The 16,857-nt window shown below is 42.1% G+C and overlaps 1 protein-coding gene across 2 annotated transcripts; it reads left to right on the plus strand.

Moving 5' to 3' along the window:
- The first annotated feature begins 1,220 nt into the window (after positions 1-1,220).
- On the plus strand, positions 1,221-16,857 carry LOC113139496 (transforming acidic coiled-coil-containing protein 1). Of its 2 annotated transcripts, none has more exons than XM_026322790.2 (13): positions 1,221-1,369; positions 7,628-7,719; positions 10,113-10,551; positions 12,185-12,239; positions 12,344-12,431; positions 13,417-13,469; positions 14,253-14,387; positions 14,515-14,591; positions 14,887-14,930; positions 15,119-15,279; positions 16,032-16,138; positions 16,231-16,351; positions 16,462-16,857. In XM_026322790.2, exons 1-13 carry the CDS (start codon positions 1,305-1,307, stop codon positions 16,528-16,530), a joined length of 1,506 nt encoding a protein of 501 aa, XP_026178575.1. In that variant the 5' UTR covers positions 1,221-1,304; the 3' UTR covers positions 16,531-16,857. The 2 variants fall into 2 exon arrangements, with proteins under 2 accessions (XP_026178575.1, XP_026178574.1); XM_026322789.1 differs by lacking the exon at positions 1,221-1,369 and adding an exon at positions 5,537-6,047.

The following is a 16,857-nucleotide window of genomic DNA, read 5'->3' on the forward strand; positions in this document are numbered from 1 at the left end:
TATTTGTTGTTTTGTCACATTCACGTATTTTTTCCTTGTTTACGTTAAAACGCTGAGTTGCGCGGAATTTTAAATACCTGGCCTGGGGGATATGGAACTTCCATAAAATAAAATTTCACTAAGTGTTCAACTAGTGCAATCTAGTTCCGACAAAGACTGAACTAGTATATGAAATGGAGGATATGCAATGGCAAACGGCTTGCCATAAGCCTCTGAGTTATTCCCTGGGTACCACAGGCTGACCCTGCCTAAGTGGTTTCAGCCACTTTTCATTTTACCAACAGATAACAGCACTTGGGCACAGGCTTGAATCAGGAGGTATGATTTCCTTCTTTAATCATTAAGATGCTCTGCTTTGCTGACACTCAGTGGGATGAATGATTGAATTATTTAGTGCATTTCCAGTTTTTCACCCCAGCTTCTTACATGTCCATGGTAATCTTCAGTCTTTATGATAGTCAGTCTGTGTAGGCCTCTGTGAAGCCTTTTTGTCACAGCTTTTGCATTGTTTGCCCTGATTTTAAAGTGTGTCCAGGGTAAAAGGTCAAACTGCAAATAAGGAGCTTAGTAAGTAAATCTATGCAAACAATATATGTGTGTGTGTATGTTTGTCATGCTAAAACTGTGAGAGGCTGCAGGGGTGGGTTTTGGTCACAGCAGGTAGTAGGAATGTGGCACAACAAGCGGGGCCTGTGTGTTATGCCGCCAACTCTCCCTCCATGGTCCCTCCCTTTCCCTGCATCTCAAATCTGGCATTCAGCAGACTAACAATAGATAAGACTCTTTCTCTCTTGAACAATACTCTCAACCCTGCCCGATACCCCCATGACACCCTGACACACACACACTCCATCTACCCCCTCCAACTCCTTGGATTTAGTGGTCCTTACCAGCTAGACACAAACACACACTCCACCTCTGTGTCCCTGTGCCTCTAAAGGCTGAGCACTGCCTACAAGTGAAGGTAATCTGCCTCTTGTGTGTGTGTGTGTGTGTTTGAAAAAGAGAGAGATGAAAAGAGGGTGAAAAGTAGAGCGAGGAGGCGGGGCTGTCAGTTTAGCTTTTCATGTGTGCTCAGCAGTGCTCCTGAGCTTTTCCACTGTACAGCATCAACAGAGACAGTGAAAGAGGAAAGACGAGGAGAGGAGAAGCTGCTTGGTTAAATAATGAGTCACTCATGAGAAGCGGTGCGTCATGGGGCTTTGACATCGAGCCAGGTTGTTTGGAGGTGAATCTCGGGAGGGGGAAAGGACATACAGAGCATCTGGGGAAAACCTGAAACGAACACAGTCTCTGCTGTTGCCATGGGGGGCTCCCTGAGCCAGCACAGGAAGGGCTCTGTCAGCTCTCCTCGGAAGAAGAGCAGCATGTAAGATGAAATTCTTTTATGTTTGTTTGTTTGTTGTGTGAGTGTGATGAGTAAGGAAAACTTGCTGAGGTCGAGACGAGCCAAAAACTGCTGAGTGAGTACAGTTGATCCTTTTTGCACCTTGGGGATGTTGTCTTGTCTGTTTGAACTCAATGTCTCTCGCTTTTTCTTTTTTTGGGGAAGAATAAAGGGGATATGAGGTATTAAAGGGCAAGTACTCGGACACTGACACGGCCTGTACTTCCAGGACTTTGCCTGCTAATCAGTACATGAGATGACAATGCACACAGATACTGCTGCCGTGCAGGTTTACATACTTTTTTGTGTATTCAAATCTGAGGAGACATAGAGCAATAGAGAGGAGCGATGCAGATGGCATTAGCAGAGAGGCTAATATAAGAGGTCATACTCCTGAAATTAAGGCAGCAGCCAAGCCTCGCTTTCATTGGTTTTGATATAGAAGAGGTAACACTGCTGCTGGCTATTAATTATGCAACTCTGGTGTTTAAATCATACCAGCTGTACAGTTTATTTCTGTCTGAGCAGGTACTAAGACTACATGTCTTGTTCTTGCAGTGTGCATGTTCCATGCTGAAAGTACTGTGTGATGTGTAAATTGCAGGTATCTGGAGTCTTCTTTTTGTCACAGAATAAGAAAAAATTGAAGCAGATGTTGTTTTGGAGGTGGAAGTGAGGCAAAGTGAATGACAGTACAGTAGCTGCACACTTCAGAGAGGATCTGACACCTCACGGCTGCCAACGCTGAGGCAAAGCTATGTTCCTTCAATGTTCGGTTTTTGATGGTTTCATAAAAATGAACCACAACCTCATACTCTAGTCTTCTGCATACATCTGTGTTTGTGTTAGGGCAGGTGGGGGTTGGGGTCCTCCCTGTGGGAAAATTGAGAAGCCAACCAGTGCCGTGGGATTGCCGCTTTCAGCTTCTGGTCTAATTTTAGTTGGCTTAATCATCCGTTTTATGTCTTAACTGGAGCAGTCTGGGATGTACAGTGGACTTCCTGTTCTCCAAAACCACAGAACATCCAGATAGTCTCTTCTCTGAGAAGAGGCTGACCTGCATTTGGAGCTCATATCTTGCTGCAGTGAATTCAGGGCAGTGTGTGCTGAAAAACTTTTATCTTTAGACACACACACACACTGTGAATACACAAAGACAGTGATAAAATTTGAGGATGTACATTTTAATTATGCATAATCCTACACTGACAATGCTTGCAGTCATGGAAGTGAAACTCTCGTTAATATCTAAAAACCTTTACTTGCCTTTCACCCTGTTGCTATGATGAATGTTGCCATCTGTATTTGAATTATAATACAGTAAAAGCAATTTGGCTATATGGCATCTTGAGAATAAATTAAATATTGTATAACTGAATTTAACAGGCAAAGGAAATGAATGAAAACACCATAAAGCCGAACAGTAGGGGGTGTGTCATTTCCCTGCTCTGTGCGTGCATGTGTGTATGCTCTACATGCGCTATTGTCTAGGAATTGTGTGCTCGTGTGTCCCTGTTGTAGTTGGGAACAATAGCTTGCTCAGTGTCTTTACATGACCCCTCCTTTCGTTCTCTTTTTGAGTTATCATGCCACTCTGACTTAACTCATTCTAGTGTGAGTTCACTGGTGCTGGTTTTCTGCTCTGATTGGAGCTATTCACTCTTGTATCAAAGATGCAGAATTACACATGGTTTCTCTTGCCTTAAGCATGTCAAAGGCTTTGGAGTGTATTTTCTGCAACCTGAGTAGAGCTATAATGCAAAATCATTAAAGTGCCACCTTTCTTTTTGCTTTTATTTGATTGTGCATGTGTCTGTAATAATGTTTACATAATGTAATATACTCAACCCTTTCCCAAGTGGTTGCCATGGTGAGACCAGAGCTCCTGTCAACCCTGTTTAAGCACCTGTTATGTAGCTTCTCTGCTTTCTCTCTCACATCTTTTCCCTCAGGTCCTGTCCTCAGCTTCTTGTGTGTGGTACGCTCTTTCATCCTGCATCGCTGATGTTATCTTGTTTACGTAAGGAATCTGGATGAGAGTCTAGTAATGACCACTAGATGGAGCTCTAGTCTAGAATAAGACAGATGTGACCCAGCATTATTGTTCAGTGAGCATCAGATGCTTTTGGCATTAATCACAACTTGCTCATATTAGAAATATCTTTTTCACTGCTCTCTGTTGAGCCCAAACACTACTGACTCAATCTGTGGCTAGATGATATCTTTTACCTTTTACTGATCTAGGCTTTCATGTGGAAGGTATGTCCTAGCATCTAAAAGCACTGTGTATTCTGTGCTGCACATTAAACAATAGATTCATATTTATGGATGCAGAAACAGCAGTTTGCTTGAGACAAACAAAACGAACGTAATGAAATATAACCCACAATCAAACATTTTACTGTAGGTTGTTTGTTATTCCAGTACTGACTTGTATTAATATTAACTTTTTCATTAATAGCGTTGCCAAATTCAGGAAAACGAATATGTGGTGCACCAATACATTTTTGAGATACTTTGTTATGGAGTAAAATGTACAGGGGGAAATGCTGACCTGATAGTAGTGCTATGAAATGTCAGGCTGGATGGGTGACCTTTTCTCATCATGAAGGGGACTGAGATAAACAGTCAGTGATAGTTGAGAACCTCCTCTAATTCACCCTCAGTGCATGCGCACACACACACACAGTCACTCACTCACTCACACGCACTCACACACTTATCCATACTGATCCATACAGTTGTCTCATCCAGTATCAGATCACCTCTGTCGTGGCTCACTAACACATTTATCATTGCTGATTTATTCTTAGCTCATAGGCCAACACATGCTGCCATCAGTCAAAATGTAATTGGTGATTACGAATATCTGTTTTTGGTGGATAAACTGAGAGCAAATATACGTAACGTGTGTGGTTTAATGTGTCTGTTTATCATGGATGCTAGTCTCTGCTAAGATGGCAGCTCTCACGTTGTATATAAGTGTATGTGCAGTGTGTGTAGGTTTCGCCACTTTTATTCTGTGTGCTATTTGTGGTTTCAGGGTGTTACATAAGAGCTGATTTCTTTTCCCTGTTTTTTTTTTCTTTTTCCTCCTCTGCTCTGTCTGCTGATCATGGCTCTGTCAGGGATAGGGGCTGTGTTAGCTTGGGCAGGTTGTGTTTCCCCTTAGACAGACAGGTTTGTCATCTCAGCTGCCCTGATTGGCAGATAGAGAAACGAAAGAGTGAAAGAAGACAACGTCAGGAATGCTTAAGAAACAAAAACAAATTTCTTAGATTCCAGTCTTGCCCCAAACTCACTTTAACTCCTCTTTGATTTCCAAACATCCTCATCTCTCCCTCGTTTTAATTAATACTGCTTCCCCCTGTGATCTCTCTAATTTTGCTTATTTTTATGTTCAGCTGTGACAGACTGAACAGGGCCTCTTTCTCTGTGTTCAGCAGCGTGTGACTTAATGTGTGATTCCGTCCGTGCATGTTTTCTCATCTCTCTGCCTGCCTGTCCCCATGGACCAGCTCAGTGTGATCCGTTTTAGAGCAACTGTTTTTCCTTCCCTGTGTTTCATGTGTGGACAGGAGATGTATGAACATGAAAGCTTGGACTTAAGAGTCACATAAGTTACATAAGCCATCCACAAACAGCTAGAGGCTGTGGAGGATGTGTGTGTGAGTGTGTATGTGGGTGAAAATGTGTGTGTGTCAACAGCAATGAGAGATTTTCTCCAAATTACATTTCTGTCAGTGTGATGGGTGTTTGCATAATTACTGTTGAGTCTTTGTTTGCTCTATTGATTTGTCTGCTGTCTGTCCTGGATATTTTCAGTGAACAATAGATGGCATGGTTTAAAGGATATAGTATATGTGGAAAATTTAGATAGTAAGGACTTTATGGCAGTATAGTTTTATAGGGATGCTGACCTTGTATTTTAATTAGTTTTATTGGAAGACACTATGAGCTTTATTTCAGAATCATCATTTCTTACATCTTTGTGTATCATCTGGTAGTCTGTCTGTCCCAGAGTACCCAACTGGTCTTTGCCACTGAGAACAGGAAGTCCCCCCCACCCCCAAAAGCCCTGAGAGAAAGAGAGCCAGTTAACAAACATGCAGGAGCCGATGTCTGTTAAACAGCTGATCGTCCACCCAGACAGAGAACACAGAGAGCAGAGGGTAGAGGGAGGGGAGCAGAGAGAGGAGTGACTATCGATGCTCCAGTAATCTGCACTGTGTGAGTCAGTGCTGGGGAGAGCGAAGCGGCTACAGAAACAGCAGAAGCGTGAGGCACGTTTCCCTCTCATGAGTGTCAACAATGCAGAAGAGCAGGATGGGAAAGCTGAGCCGCTAAGCGAGAGGAGGAAGTGAGACAGCCATATCGACAACAAGTAAAGAAGGAGAGAAGCAAGAAGGCAGATCAACACCTTCTTTTTGGGAGCCTGCTGTTTTGTTTTGTTTTTTTTTCTTTGCATTGAAAGACACTGTGGAAATTTGACTGACAGGTCTAAACGGATCTAGAGGAAGAGGAAGTTTACTGTAAAACAACGTGGTGCAGCGATGTCTTGGTTGTCTCCTGTCCAGTGGGCCAAATGGACATGGTCAGCAGTGACTGGGGGTGCGGGGGATGATGGGCAGCCCGGAGTGAAGGATGATAGAGAGGACAAGTAAGAGGGCTTGACCACAGACGTTTATTTGTGTGAGAGTGAAGATGGCTGCTTCGCAGGTGGCCCCGTATAGGATATAAAATCTTTAACTTTTTATACTGTTCTGACTCAAAGAGCATAGATTAGTTGGGTGTATGTGTGGTTATTGTGCAATGCTTGCAGATTCCCCTGAGTCATACTGACAGGTGGTGGATATATACACCAACACAGACACACATCCAGACGAGCCGACTGATGCTGTGGTATAATCTCAGATTGTTTTCCTACATTATGGATCCCACTAGCCAGGTCAGGCTGCTGTCATTGGCTAAAAACAAAAACACAATCTACTGCTGTGTGTATTCCTGCTTTGATACAAAACGCAGAGGATTTGACTGTCTAGGCCTGTTGTGTGTGTGTGTGTGTGTGTGTGTGTGTGTGTGTGTGTAGGCTATTTGGCATTTGGGAACAGTTGCTGAAAAACTAGAATACGGGAAAGAAAGCCACAGTTTCCAAAGCTTTTGTTTTTTTTCTGCTCTCCAAGACACCACCCAGGATTACAGGATCTGGGGCCATCACTGGGATCTGATTCAGTGCTGCGTGTGTGTGCGTGTGTGTGCGCGTGTGCGTACGTGTGCATGTGTGTGTCCGTGTGTGCGTGCGTGTGTGTGTATTTTAGGATTAGCTCTGGATAGTGTTGTATAGAGCTTCGAGCTTGTGGATGTTTTTGAGTGCATATGTTATAAGATGGAGTATGCTTGGGTATTGGTACTTCTTAAGTGCTGTTTTTCATTAGAGTGGGAATGTTTTAATGTGTGTCCAATCAGTTGGAAACAAGTAGACGCACACACATAAACACTCTCACTGTCTCTCCATTCCATTTTGTTTGTCCACAGTTTAGAAATAAATTTAGGCCTGGTATCCAGGCAGCTGACAGAGCAGACCCAAAGACTGTGTGTGTGTGTGTGTGTGTGTGCGTGCGTGTGTGTGCGCGCGCGTGCGTGTGAATGAGTGAGTGAGTGTTGTGGGGCTCAGTGTGTCCTTATTGAGGGGCAAAGGATGCAGGTGGCCTTGTACTGCTTCATTTCCTCTCCTCTCCCTTCCTCTCGCTTCCTTTAAAATAAAAGCGGCTTGTTTATTTGGAGCTGCTTTGAACTTTTGAATGTTGCTGCTTTGAATATTTTGTTTTAATGTCACTTTAAGAAAACAGGAGATTGGCTTTCATTGTTTCATGGATTTCATTTAGCAATTTAAGCTATAGCTAACACGCTCATACTAAAGGAAGGTTTGGTCAACTGCAAAGACGTACATAAACGCATATTTTTATTAGATCACTTAGCAACTTTTTGTAGGATTGATATATTCTTTATTTAGACTGATCAATATTAATACCTCTTTGTCCTTACAGACAGCCGACAGCAGCATTCTTTTCTAAACTATGCAATATGATTTGTTTGTATCACAAGTCACTTCATTACATTTTCAATTTGAAACTGTTGATTTGTTGTTTAGGTCCAGATCAAATGCCATATACTTGTGCTCTTCTCTTTTTGTGAATTGTGATGTTTTGTTAAGGTCTCCCTCTGACTTTCTCTCCACAGTTCAGACTCAGAGGGGACCTTTGAGACTCCAGAGGCAGAGTCTCCAGGTGTCGTAAAGCTACTGAGCCAACTGGACAACTCCAACCTCACAGGTGAGATGGTTGAGCTGTTGGGCTAACCACATGCTCTTATACAGGTCAAAATCTGACACACCTGAATTGTGGATATTCTCAGGTAGGGCTGTGTATTCTGTGCAGTGCCACAAATGTGCACATGGAATATCCAGTCAAATTGATAATACATGCTTAATTCCAGTATAAATAAGTTTTTTGTATGGTTACACCTGTAATCACAGATGTTACAGAGTACTGTGTGTCTGCACTGTACATCACGGCAGAGCGGGACAGATTTTCGCTTCGTAAGATGCAGACAAATCCTTAAGGTAGTGTGTACGCATTTATATTAATAGGATTTTTCAAGGATTTTTACAGATTTAATGCAGAAATATTTCTTCACCTACCTCCAGTCATATCTGATCACGTAGGTCATTTTAGTTCTATTAACCCAAGAATAGAAAATCACCCGGTTAAGCCTTAAAGATTAGGATCAGTGTTGACACTACTTGTGGCAATAGCTTTTTCTTTAATGTCTTGTTTAATCATGATTTGATGATGCAGTGTTACTTTGTGTTGCTCCATATTTGGAACATTAAGTTGTTTGCTGTGTTGAATACAATGTTGACACACCTGCTTCACATATTGGATCGGCGTATTTTAATCTGCCCGAGCTGCATTATCAAAAATGCAAATGAGTTCTCTCCTGTTAGACACAGACTTGTAATTCAAATGCGTGGTAGTTGAATCCTGCCAGAGAGGCCCACTGGTCCCCAACCACCCCTCCTCACTCCCCTTCCCTTTGCCTGTCCTACTTTCACCCACACAGACATGAGTACCACACTCCACCATGATGAGTGCGTTTTCTGTGGTGGAACAAATGCTATTCAATCACTAATATTTGCAAATTCAGTTTCTCCATCTTCTTCAGACTTCATTAAAAGTAGTAGATTTTTTTTAGTTCCTGTAGGTGTGTCAGGATAAAAACTGTTTGTGTCATTTCGTCCAGGCAATAACAGAGAGATCAATGTGTTTATCGTTGACTGTAATTTGCAGACAGTAACAGTCTCCTTTTTATGCAGAAACATAGAGTTTCTTTGTAGAAATCTGGGTTAGTTTCATAAATAAAAGATTGACTGTGTGGAGAAACTGATAGTCTGGTTCCCTATAATTAGACTCAAAAGACTCAGGGGGAATTGCTGTGTGTCCGTGGGAACAACCACATACCAGAGCCCAACTGTATTTACTGTTGAACCAGAATGAAACTGTAGACTGCAGCATGCTTACCTATATACCATCTGTCTCTATCTCACTGCCTCTCTGTCTCTGACTTCCCCCCTCTGTCTCATTTTCCTCTTTTGGTTGAGTTGTGAAACTGTAATAAAGCACGCTGTTGTTTTTGTTGCTAGGCCACGTGGTGGTGTGTACCCTGCCTTGACAGGGTGTGGTTCCTCTACATCTGTTCCTTGTCTCTGAAGGGTGTGTTCATGTGGTGTCCCTGAAAGTACCCAGATTATGAGCAGGAGCTTAAGCTAAACTTCCATCAATTGACTATATGATGTAACATGTGACACATTAGCCTTCACTCATGACAAATGATGTGAGAAGTTGTCATTCAAGGTGAAACCACAATGCCTTCATTCAGGTTGTGTGCGTATTGAGAAGAAATACAGGAGGGGGTTTATTATTGTGCACAGTTGTGAGTTTTACAGTGTGTGTGGGTGAGGTTTTTTTTCAGTAACAGAGCGTCCTGTGTTTCAGCAGCAGCAGGGTGACTCAGGCTGCTGTGGTCGTTAGCTTGCTGTTAACGAGATGTGTGAGGACACAGGATGTGGAGAGGAAGCCAGCAGCCATTTTAAGTGTTCTAACAGGAGGAGGAGAGACTGTCATTTAAGGTTACATCCCTGAATGAAGATAAAATCATTAGGATGGGAATGTTAGGGGGTTTTTGTGTGTGTGTAAGAATAGAGACCTCTAAGGTGGGAGGAAGATCTGAGCTTTCTTTGCATCAGAACTGAGTGTTTCTTCTGCTTTTCTCAGTTGCTGTTAGTGACCATGCATCCTCGTTTGAAACTCTGTACTGTGGCACCAGGATCTGTCCTGGATCCTGTTCTGTTGGCCTTGAATAGTCTTACTTTTGGCCAGATACTAAAAATATCTCTCTAAATGGGCGCTTGGTAAAGTGGGCAAAGGCTTCTTGTCTTTTGCTGTCATGACAACTGAACTGTAGGAGAAATTGTGAGAGTTGATTGTTCTTGACTCCAGAGTTAACATTGTGTCCCTGGGTCTATGGACAGCTCAAGACCCAGCTTTTTAGAGTCATTTTTATTTATTTTACTCTTTTATATTTCATATTATATGTCTGTCTATTTTCATTCTCAAGAACTGTGTGATTTTCTGCTTTCATAAGGTGCTGTATGAACTTTTTACAGATCTTCCTGATGTTGCAAACCACTTTCTGGACAAAAACTCCAACCAGGATGTTGGTACAGGTTCATCTCAGGAGGTTGATTCCCTGAACAACCTCACCTCCTCTTCACCTAACAGTAGCAGCTTTACTTTGGATCAAAACCTCAATTTGACCCTAAGTTCCAAACCAAGTTCAGGAGAAGGTCTCTCGCCATCCACTTCTCTGCCTCAGACTCAAGCCCTTCGGCCCCCATCTTTGTCCGTCCCCTCCCCGCTGAACAAACCCGATCCTACAGAGGTGGACGACGAGGCTCCGGTAACGCCTGACTCCAGCCCAGACTCAAACTTGATCCCCAGTGATGAAATTTGTGTGGACCCTGATTTGCTTAATGGCAACATGAACTCTGACGCTGTGCTGCCAAACGCAAAACTGACCTGTGAGACCAACAGCACCATTATCACGTGAGTAGAACATTACATACACCCAGGCACCGAGGCCCATCCCCTCCAGTAGTCAATCACAATCATCCTCTTTCTAGTCAGTGACTACGTTTACTGAACTAATGTGACTCAGATTTTCAAGCTGAGCAAACACTGTTCTCTTTTATGTCTGTGGGGAACACGATTGAATGATCCCTATTGTGCATGAAATGAAATGATCATGCATGAAATGATCAAAGTGTTCCTATTTTATCAGACTGTGACAACCTGTTCTGTTCTCTCAAAAAGGTCTGTCAACTGTTGTTTCTCTGCTGCGTTCATTCACCCCCCAGCAGTTATTATAGTTTTTAGTTCGTTTTTATTTTTTATTGCTTTAGTTTTATTTTTAATGTCAGAATTTGAGCTCAATTTCATTTTAGCATAGTTTTTAGGAAGGGTTTGTTTTTCCAAAAAAGAGAAATCCTTCCATAGATGTTTAAGGTGGTTTTCATAGGTGGATGAAGCATTTTTACTAACTGCTTTGTGCTTAACAGAAACACACTAGTAAGCGTAAATGTCAAACAGTGCCCCCTTGTGGATTGTTTCTGTCATGGTTCTGCTAAAGAAGAGTCACGTGTTTATCCATCCATCCATCCATTATCTAGACCCACTTATCCCTATTTAGGGTCACAGGGATCAGCTGGAGCCTATCCCAGCTCTCTTTGGGTGAAAGGCAGGGGTACACCCTGGACAGGTCACCAGTCCATCACAGTCTTACTATAAAGACTTATTTGCACAGTTAGTGTTGGTGGCAGGTGTGGACCTTTGCTGCAGGGTGCATGACTTTCTTTTTGGGCTAACAAAAGAGCAGTCAGTCCTCAGTAAAACTATGTTCATGATCTTAACATTGCCTAATGTAAATTAAAATCTTTTTTCAAATCAGTTATTTGGTTTAGGATTTTTTGAGGATTTTAATTTCACTTTTGTCTGAATATCCTTTCAGCAAGTGTTTAGTTTCATTTAACTGAAATACTGCAGCTCTCTTCTGTCTAGTTTGTGTCTTGGTTTTCTGTTTACTAAACTATAATAACCCTGCACTCACTTTCTGTTTAACCTAACCTCTGTCCCATCCTGTGTCTTTCCTTCCTTCTCCTTGCCAACCTGTCATTCTGTTTCCCTTCTCTCTGTGTGGCATCAGGACTGCTGAGCAAGTCCATTTCCTCTGTGTTCTGTTGTAAGTACCGTGTAACAGTGTCTGCAGACGTGTGTGTTTGTAACTTCAGTCACCGCTGTTCTGGGTAGTCCCAATCCAGGCTCTGTTCACAGCCTGCTGGGTCATCCACTTGAACATAATTTTTCTTTGATCACACGGTGCAAGTGAAAACAGATAAAACATTGAGAAAGAGTGTTAGTGGAAACATTGTAATTCCCTCTAATGCTCTGTGGAACTGTTCTTGCTCTTATTGCAATTTGGCAAACACCCTCATCATTAATCTGCTTTTTCTTCTGCATGATTTAGCACTTTTAGCAGAGCATGTAAGCTCTGCATGCAATGCAATGAGGTCTGGCTATAAGGCTTTCTGTTCTCATCATTACCACAGGTACACACACACACATACACTGCTATGATCTGGTTTGCATTAATATCGATGTTGTTATTGACTTTTTTACTCAGAAACAGCTGTAAAGTGAAGCCGAGCCAAGCAATGCAGAAGGACTTCAGTGGAAAGGTAAGATCTGATCATGTTTCAGCTGCTCATTTTTTTTCATTTTTTTTCAGTAACTGCTGATGAAACTTGCATGCTGTCATTGTTGTTGATCGTGTTTGCTACAGCTGAAGGATGACCATCATGGAGGCCATGCCACAGATGAGGAGAAGTTGGCGAGCAGCGCAGGTGTCAAACCAGACAAGGATCAATGCAGTGAGTGGCAAAGAGTCAATGATAATTTATAGTAATCTTTTGCTTATGTCTGCAGACACACAGTCACAGTACTTACAGATAAAGCAGTGAAAAGCTCAGTTATGACTCAGCTCCCTGGAGGACTCTACAGAAAACACAGAACTGGATGTTAAAGTTTAGCTTCAGCTGCCCCCTGAGCAAACAATCCACCATTATTGGTGAATACCAGAGTGAGAAGGCCACTGTTACCTTACTGTCACTGACACACACCGTCAGTCGACATTAAATATTGAGTTTAAATATAATTTGTTCTGCATTGAAACCTGTGACTTGACAGATCTGTTCAGAGCATGCACACTCATTGTTTCTGTTTTAGCAGAGCTGTGCTGTTGTGATAGGAAATCAGCAGCCCCCAGTGTCAGTGATGTTACATAACACTGATTAAAGCACAGTGTGGATTTACTGCTTTAAAGGCCTCATGGGCTTTTACTGTTAAAAGTCTGTTTCTGGCTTATGTGGGAGATAGGTTGATTTACCAAGCTGACATTTAGCTGGCTTTTAACTGACCCAAACAAAAAAGAGATAATTGCAGCAAGAAGTGATTTTTTTTTTTTCCCTTTTAAAAATCATTCTGCTACAATTATGAATTAGTCATTTAAGCTCTGCCATCATAGCATTAAATCTGAACGATCATTTAAAAACAGAAGATTGAAGACTCTAGTCTTAGGTTATCTCAGCATTCAATAATTTTTGGCTTAAAGTGCTGAAATGCAACTCACTACTACAGTATCAGCAAGATACTGTACTAAGTCATGAAAATATTTCTGTAGTGGTCTATTAGATCAGAAAAAAGTGATGCTGTTTTATCCCTTAGAAAAACCTTTGATTGGGAAGATGATGTCCAATTTATCTCTCATGTGTTGCGACCTGCCTGCCATGAGCTGAATTACAGCCATTGTCCTTACATTCGTGTGTTGAATTGCATGAATGTATTGCTCTCTTTCAGTCCCAGACTGTCATGTGGCTTCCGAACTAGGGGACTCAGACTGCTGCTCTGTGGTGAGGATTTCATTCAAGAATTATTTTTTTAAATCAGTTTTCCCCACATCTGTCATATGTTCCTGGGCCACATACAGACTCATCACAGCTTCAAGTCATGCACGATGTGAGTGATTTTTAGATTTTTGTCGACACTTCAAAAGCACCTGCAGTGATATCACCAATGGCCACCAGGTGGGCCTGAAGCACTCTTTTATGTTTTTTTTTTTTAAATGAAGTGTCACCATCAGCACCGGAGAGAAAACAGCTTTGACAAGTCCAGACATGCACCAGCCGCACTCCTGCACTGTAGGACAGCTTAGTTTCTGTCACTACGTTCATCCACTCAGGTGACAGATAGATTTAGATAATCATTTAGGAGATTAGACAATGACTGTCATAATCCAGGCAAGGACAAAATGAGACAGGGAAGAAGAGGAAGGAAGGGCGGGTGTGATTTGAGCAAAGGAAATAAAATAAGGAAAGAGCAGACATATAGTATGTTCAGTATAAAATAACAGAATAAGAAAATGAGGCAGTTCATACTTAGAGAAACAGCTGTATAGTTTGCACTGAAATCGTTTGGAATCGAAAACTATTTTAAAAACAAAGCAGAAGAATTTGTATGTTTTTTAGAGTAAGAGGTGTAGTGGACTGACAGTACTGTTGAATGATATTTGTTATAATGGAGATTGTGATTTTGTCACACAAATCCTTAAAAACCTAAGATGGACTTACATGTCCATTATACTACTAGATATACAAAACAGATGGAGGACATGACTGATTTCCCTCTGCCCTCAGAATTACGAGGATACATGCAAGCTGAAGAACAAGTCGGGTGGAAGTGAGATGCAGAAAACAGGAAGTCGGGTCCTGGATTCCATTTGCATCAGTGAGGCAGAAAAACAAGCCGTTCTCACCCTCATCAGGGAAGAGGTACTCTCTTCTCGCACTCGTCCAACACAAAATAATGTCGTCAGTGTTTGCGTCTCAGATTGTGTGTTCAGGAAGGTTTTATTTGCATGCACAGTTCTTCTCACACACAGTCGGTGTCTTGTTTCAGATCATCACTAAAGAGGCAGAAGCAAGTGACTGGAAGAGAAAGTATGAGGACTGCAGACTAGAAGTCGATGAGATGAGGTTAGAAGACATGTTGCTGCATGCCTTTTACTCAGCTGTCATGGAGAACTGACCTTCATTGATTGACTTTGATGTTGGCCATGTGAGGTTATGGACGTCAATGCAATTGAGTTGTTACGTTTTGATGTTACATTACTTTTTTTTTTAAACTCCCAACAAGGCATTATTTATCTACTCTTTATATATATATTTTTTAAATAATATGGAGATTAGTGGCTAAACTGTTCTTTGTAATCCAATTTTGTAACTGTTGTGTACTGTAAACTGACTCATAATGTGTTATGTCTTATTACAGGAAGATTGTTACAGAATATGAGAAGACAATTGCTCAAATGATTGGTGAGTGTGTTACAATTTACCAAAGCGTTTGAACTGTATGGCCAGGTCTCCAGACCAGACTCAGCTGTGACTTAGAGACATTCACGTTAGTCCACAGTGCATCACAGTTTTCTCCTCATTGTTGAATTTATTTGATAAGTTCCATGTAATGCCTATCTAACTGTCTATCTATCTATCACTGTTCTTAGAGGACGAGCAGCGCAGCAAGCTGAACTCCCAGCAGGCCTTGCATGCAGTGACGATGGAAAAGGAAGCAGCGCTGGCAGACCTGAACTCTGTGGAGCGCTCTCTCTCTGATGTGTTCCGACGTTATGAAAACATGAAGAGCACCCTGGATGGCTTTAAGAAAGTAAGGGGTCATAGGGTTCATGGTTAGATATTTGTGGAAAGTGTCAAGAGAATTAAGGTCAGAATGAGGTTGGAAGGTATCCTGTTAGGGGCAACAGGGGTTTAAATCGAAGGTCACTGGATAAACCTGGCCCTTAAACATCTCATAAAAACATCTCAGTTAAAGAAGCTTATGGCCCCCATTTGACATGGGAATGGTTCAGAGCAGCTGCTAATGGCAACAGCTGTAGCGGTTATGTTGGGCAGCTTCCAGGACTAAATGTGTGTAGATGCAGGAATTCTAACAGTATCGAAAAAAATATCTGTGAACAAGACGGTTGAAGAGCTGCAGTTCTTGTGGTAACAGACAATGAATGGAAGGCAGCAGAGGAGATGAATGTAACCGTCCCAAGTGACAGCTACTTCATGAAGAAGAGAAGTTTTAAGCCCTGAAAGAGAAACTGGTGACGATGTGGAAAGTGAAAGCCAAAGTGATGCCTGTTGTGACAGTAGCACTCCGGAATGTGGCTCCTAAGCTGGGAGACCGGCTCCAGCCAGACCTGAGAACAGCATCAGAGATCTCTGTCCAAAAGAGTGCAGAGATAGGAACGGCTAACATTCTGCACAAGAACTCTTGAACTCCCAGGCCTGGACCTTAGGTTTAGGGAGACATACATCACCTGTAAAGATAAGCACCTCAATGCTGCGTCAGCTTTTCTCAATGTAAGAATGACGCCAAGTAAGACCGACGTTGTTGTCTGTATACCTGAACAGAATGAAGAGGTCCTGAAAAAGTGTGCTCAGGAGTATTTGGCCAGAGTGAAGCAGGAGGAGCAGAGATACCAGACACTTAAACTCCATGCTGAGGAGAAACTAGACAAGTATGTAGAGATGAAAAGTTATAAGTTATATCCAGGCTTGAGATGCTACAGTGTAAAGCATGTCAATTTCCCTCTTTTCATGGCTCTCCCAGGGCCAATGAGGAGATCGCTCAGGTGCGTGCAAAGGCGAGCTCAGAGAACATGGCGTTGAGTGCCAGCCTGAGGAAGGAGCAGATGAAGAATGAGTCCATGGACCAGGCTCTGCAGCAGAAGGTCAGTGACATCCACTTCTTTTCTGTAGTTGTTTAGCCTGCAGGACTGCATGATATGACATGCTGTATTTACTATTTTTTTATATTGTGCTGTAATTTTGTGTATTATAGAATCAAGAAATCGAAGAACTTACCAAGATCTGTGATGAGCTGATTGCCAAAATGGGAAAAACAGACTGAGAGACACTTCCTATGAAACAGCCACTACCGTCTCTCTGGTCCTGCCTACAGTGACATCCTGTGCATGTCCCCAGCGCCAGCCTTACATCTCAGAAACTGCCTGTGTACAGATGTCTAAAATAACTTCCTGTGTACTAGAATTGCACTATGGTATGTGATATGGTATGTCCAGAATCAAGTAGGTTCTGATTATTATTGGGCCTCTGTTATATTTGGTCACCTTGTTTTGTTTTCATTTATTGCCTAGCATGAGGTCATCTGGACCCAATGTGCTTCTGTCGATCTTGCCAGTGGAAAAAAAAAAAAAAAAAAAACTGCATGTGAATC

The sequence above is a fragment of the Mastacembelus armatus genome, chromosome 9 (genome assembly GCF_900324485.2).
Source record: "Mastacembelus armatus chromosome 9, fMasArm1.2, whole genome shotgun sequence".
In the NCBI taxonomy this organism is placed as follows: Eukaryota; Metazoa; Chordata; class Actinopteri; order Synbranchiformes; family Mastacembelidae; genus Mastacembelus; species Mastacembelus armatus.

Coding starts and splice junctions, on each gene's coding strand:
- LOC113139496 (XM_026322789.1), top strand. CDS start 5,941: ATGTCTTGGTTGTCTCCTGTCCAGTGGGCCAAATGGACATGGTCAGCA. Junction 14,592..14,886: donor CTAGAAGTCGATGAGATGAG/GTTAGAAGACAT, acceptor GTCTTATTACAG/GAAGATTGTTACAGAATATG. Junction 16,352..16,461: donor ACCAGGCTCTGCAGCAGAAG/GTCAGTGACATC, acceptor TGTGTATTATAG/AATCAAGAAATCGAAGAACT.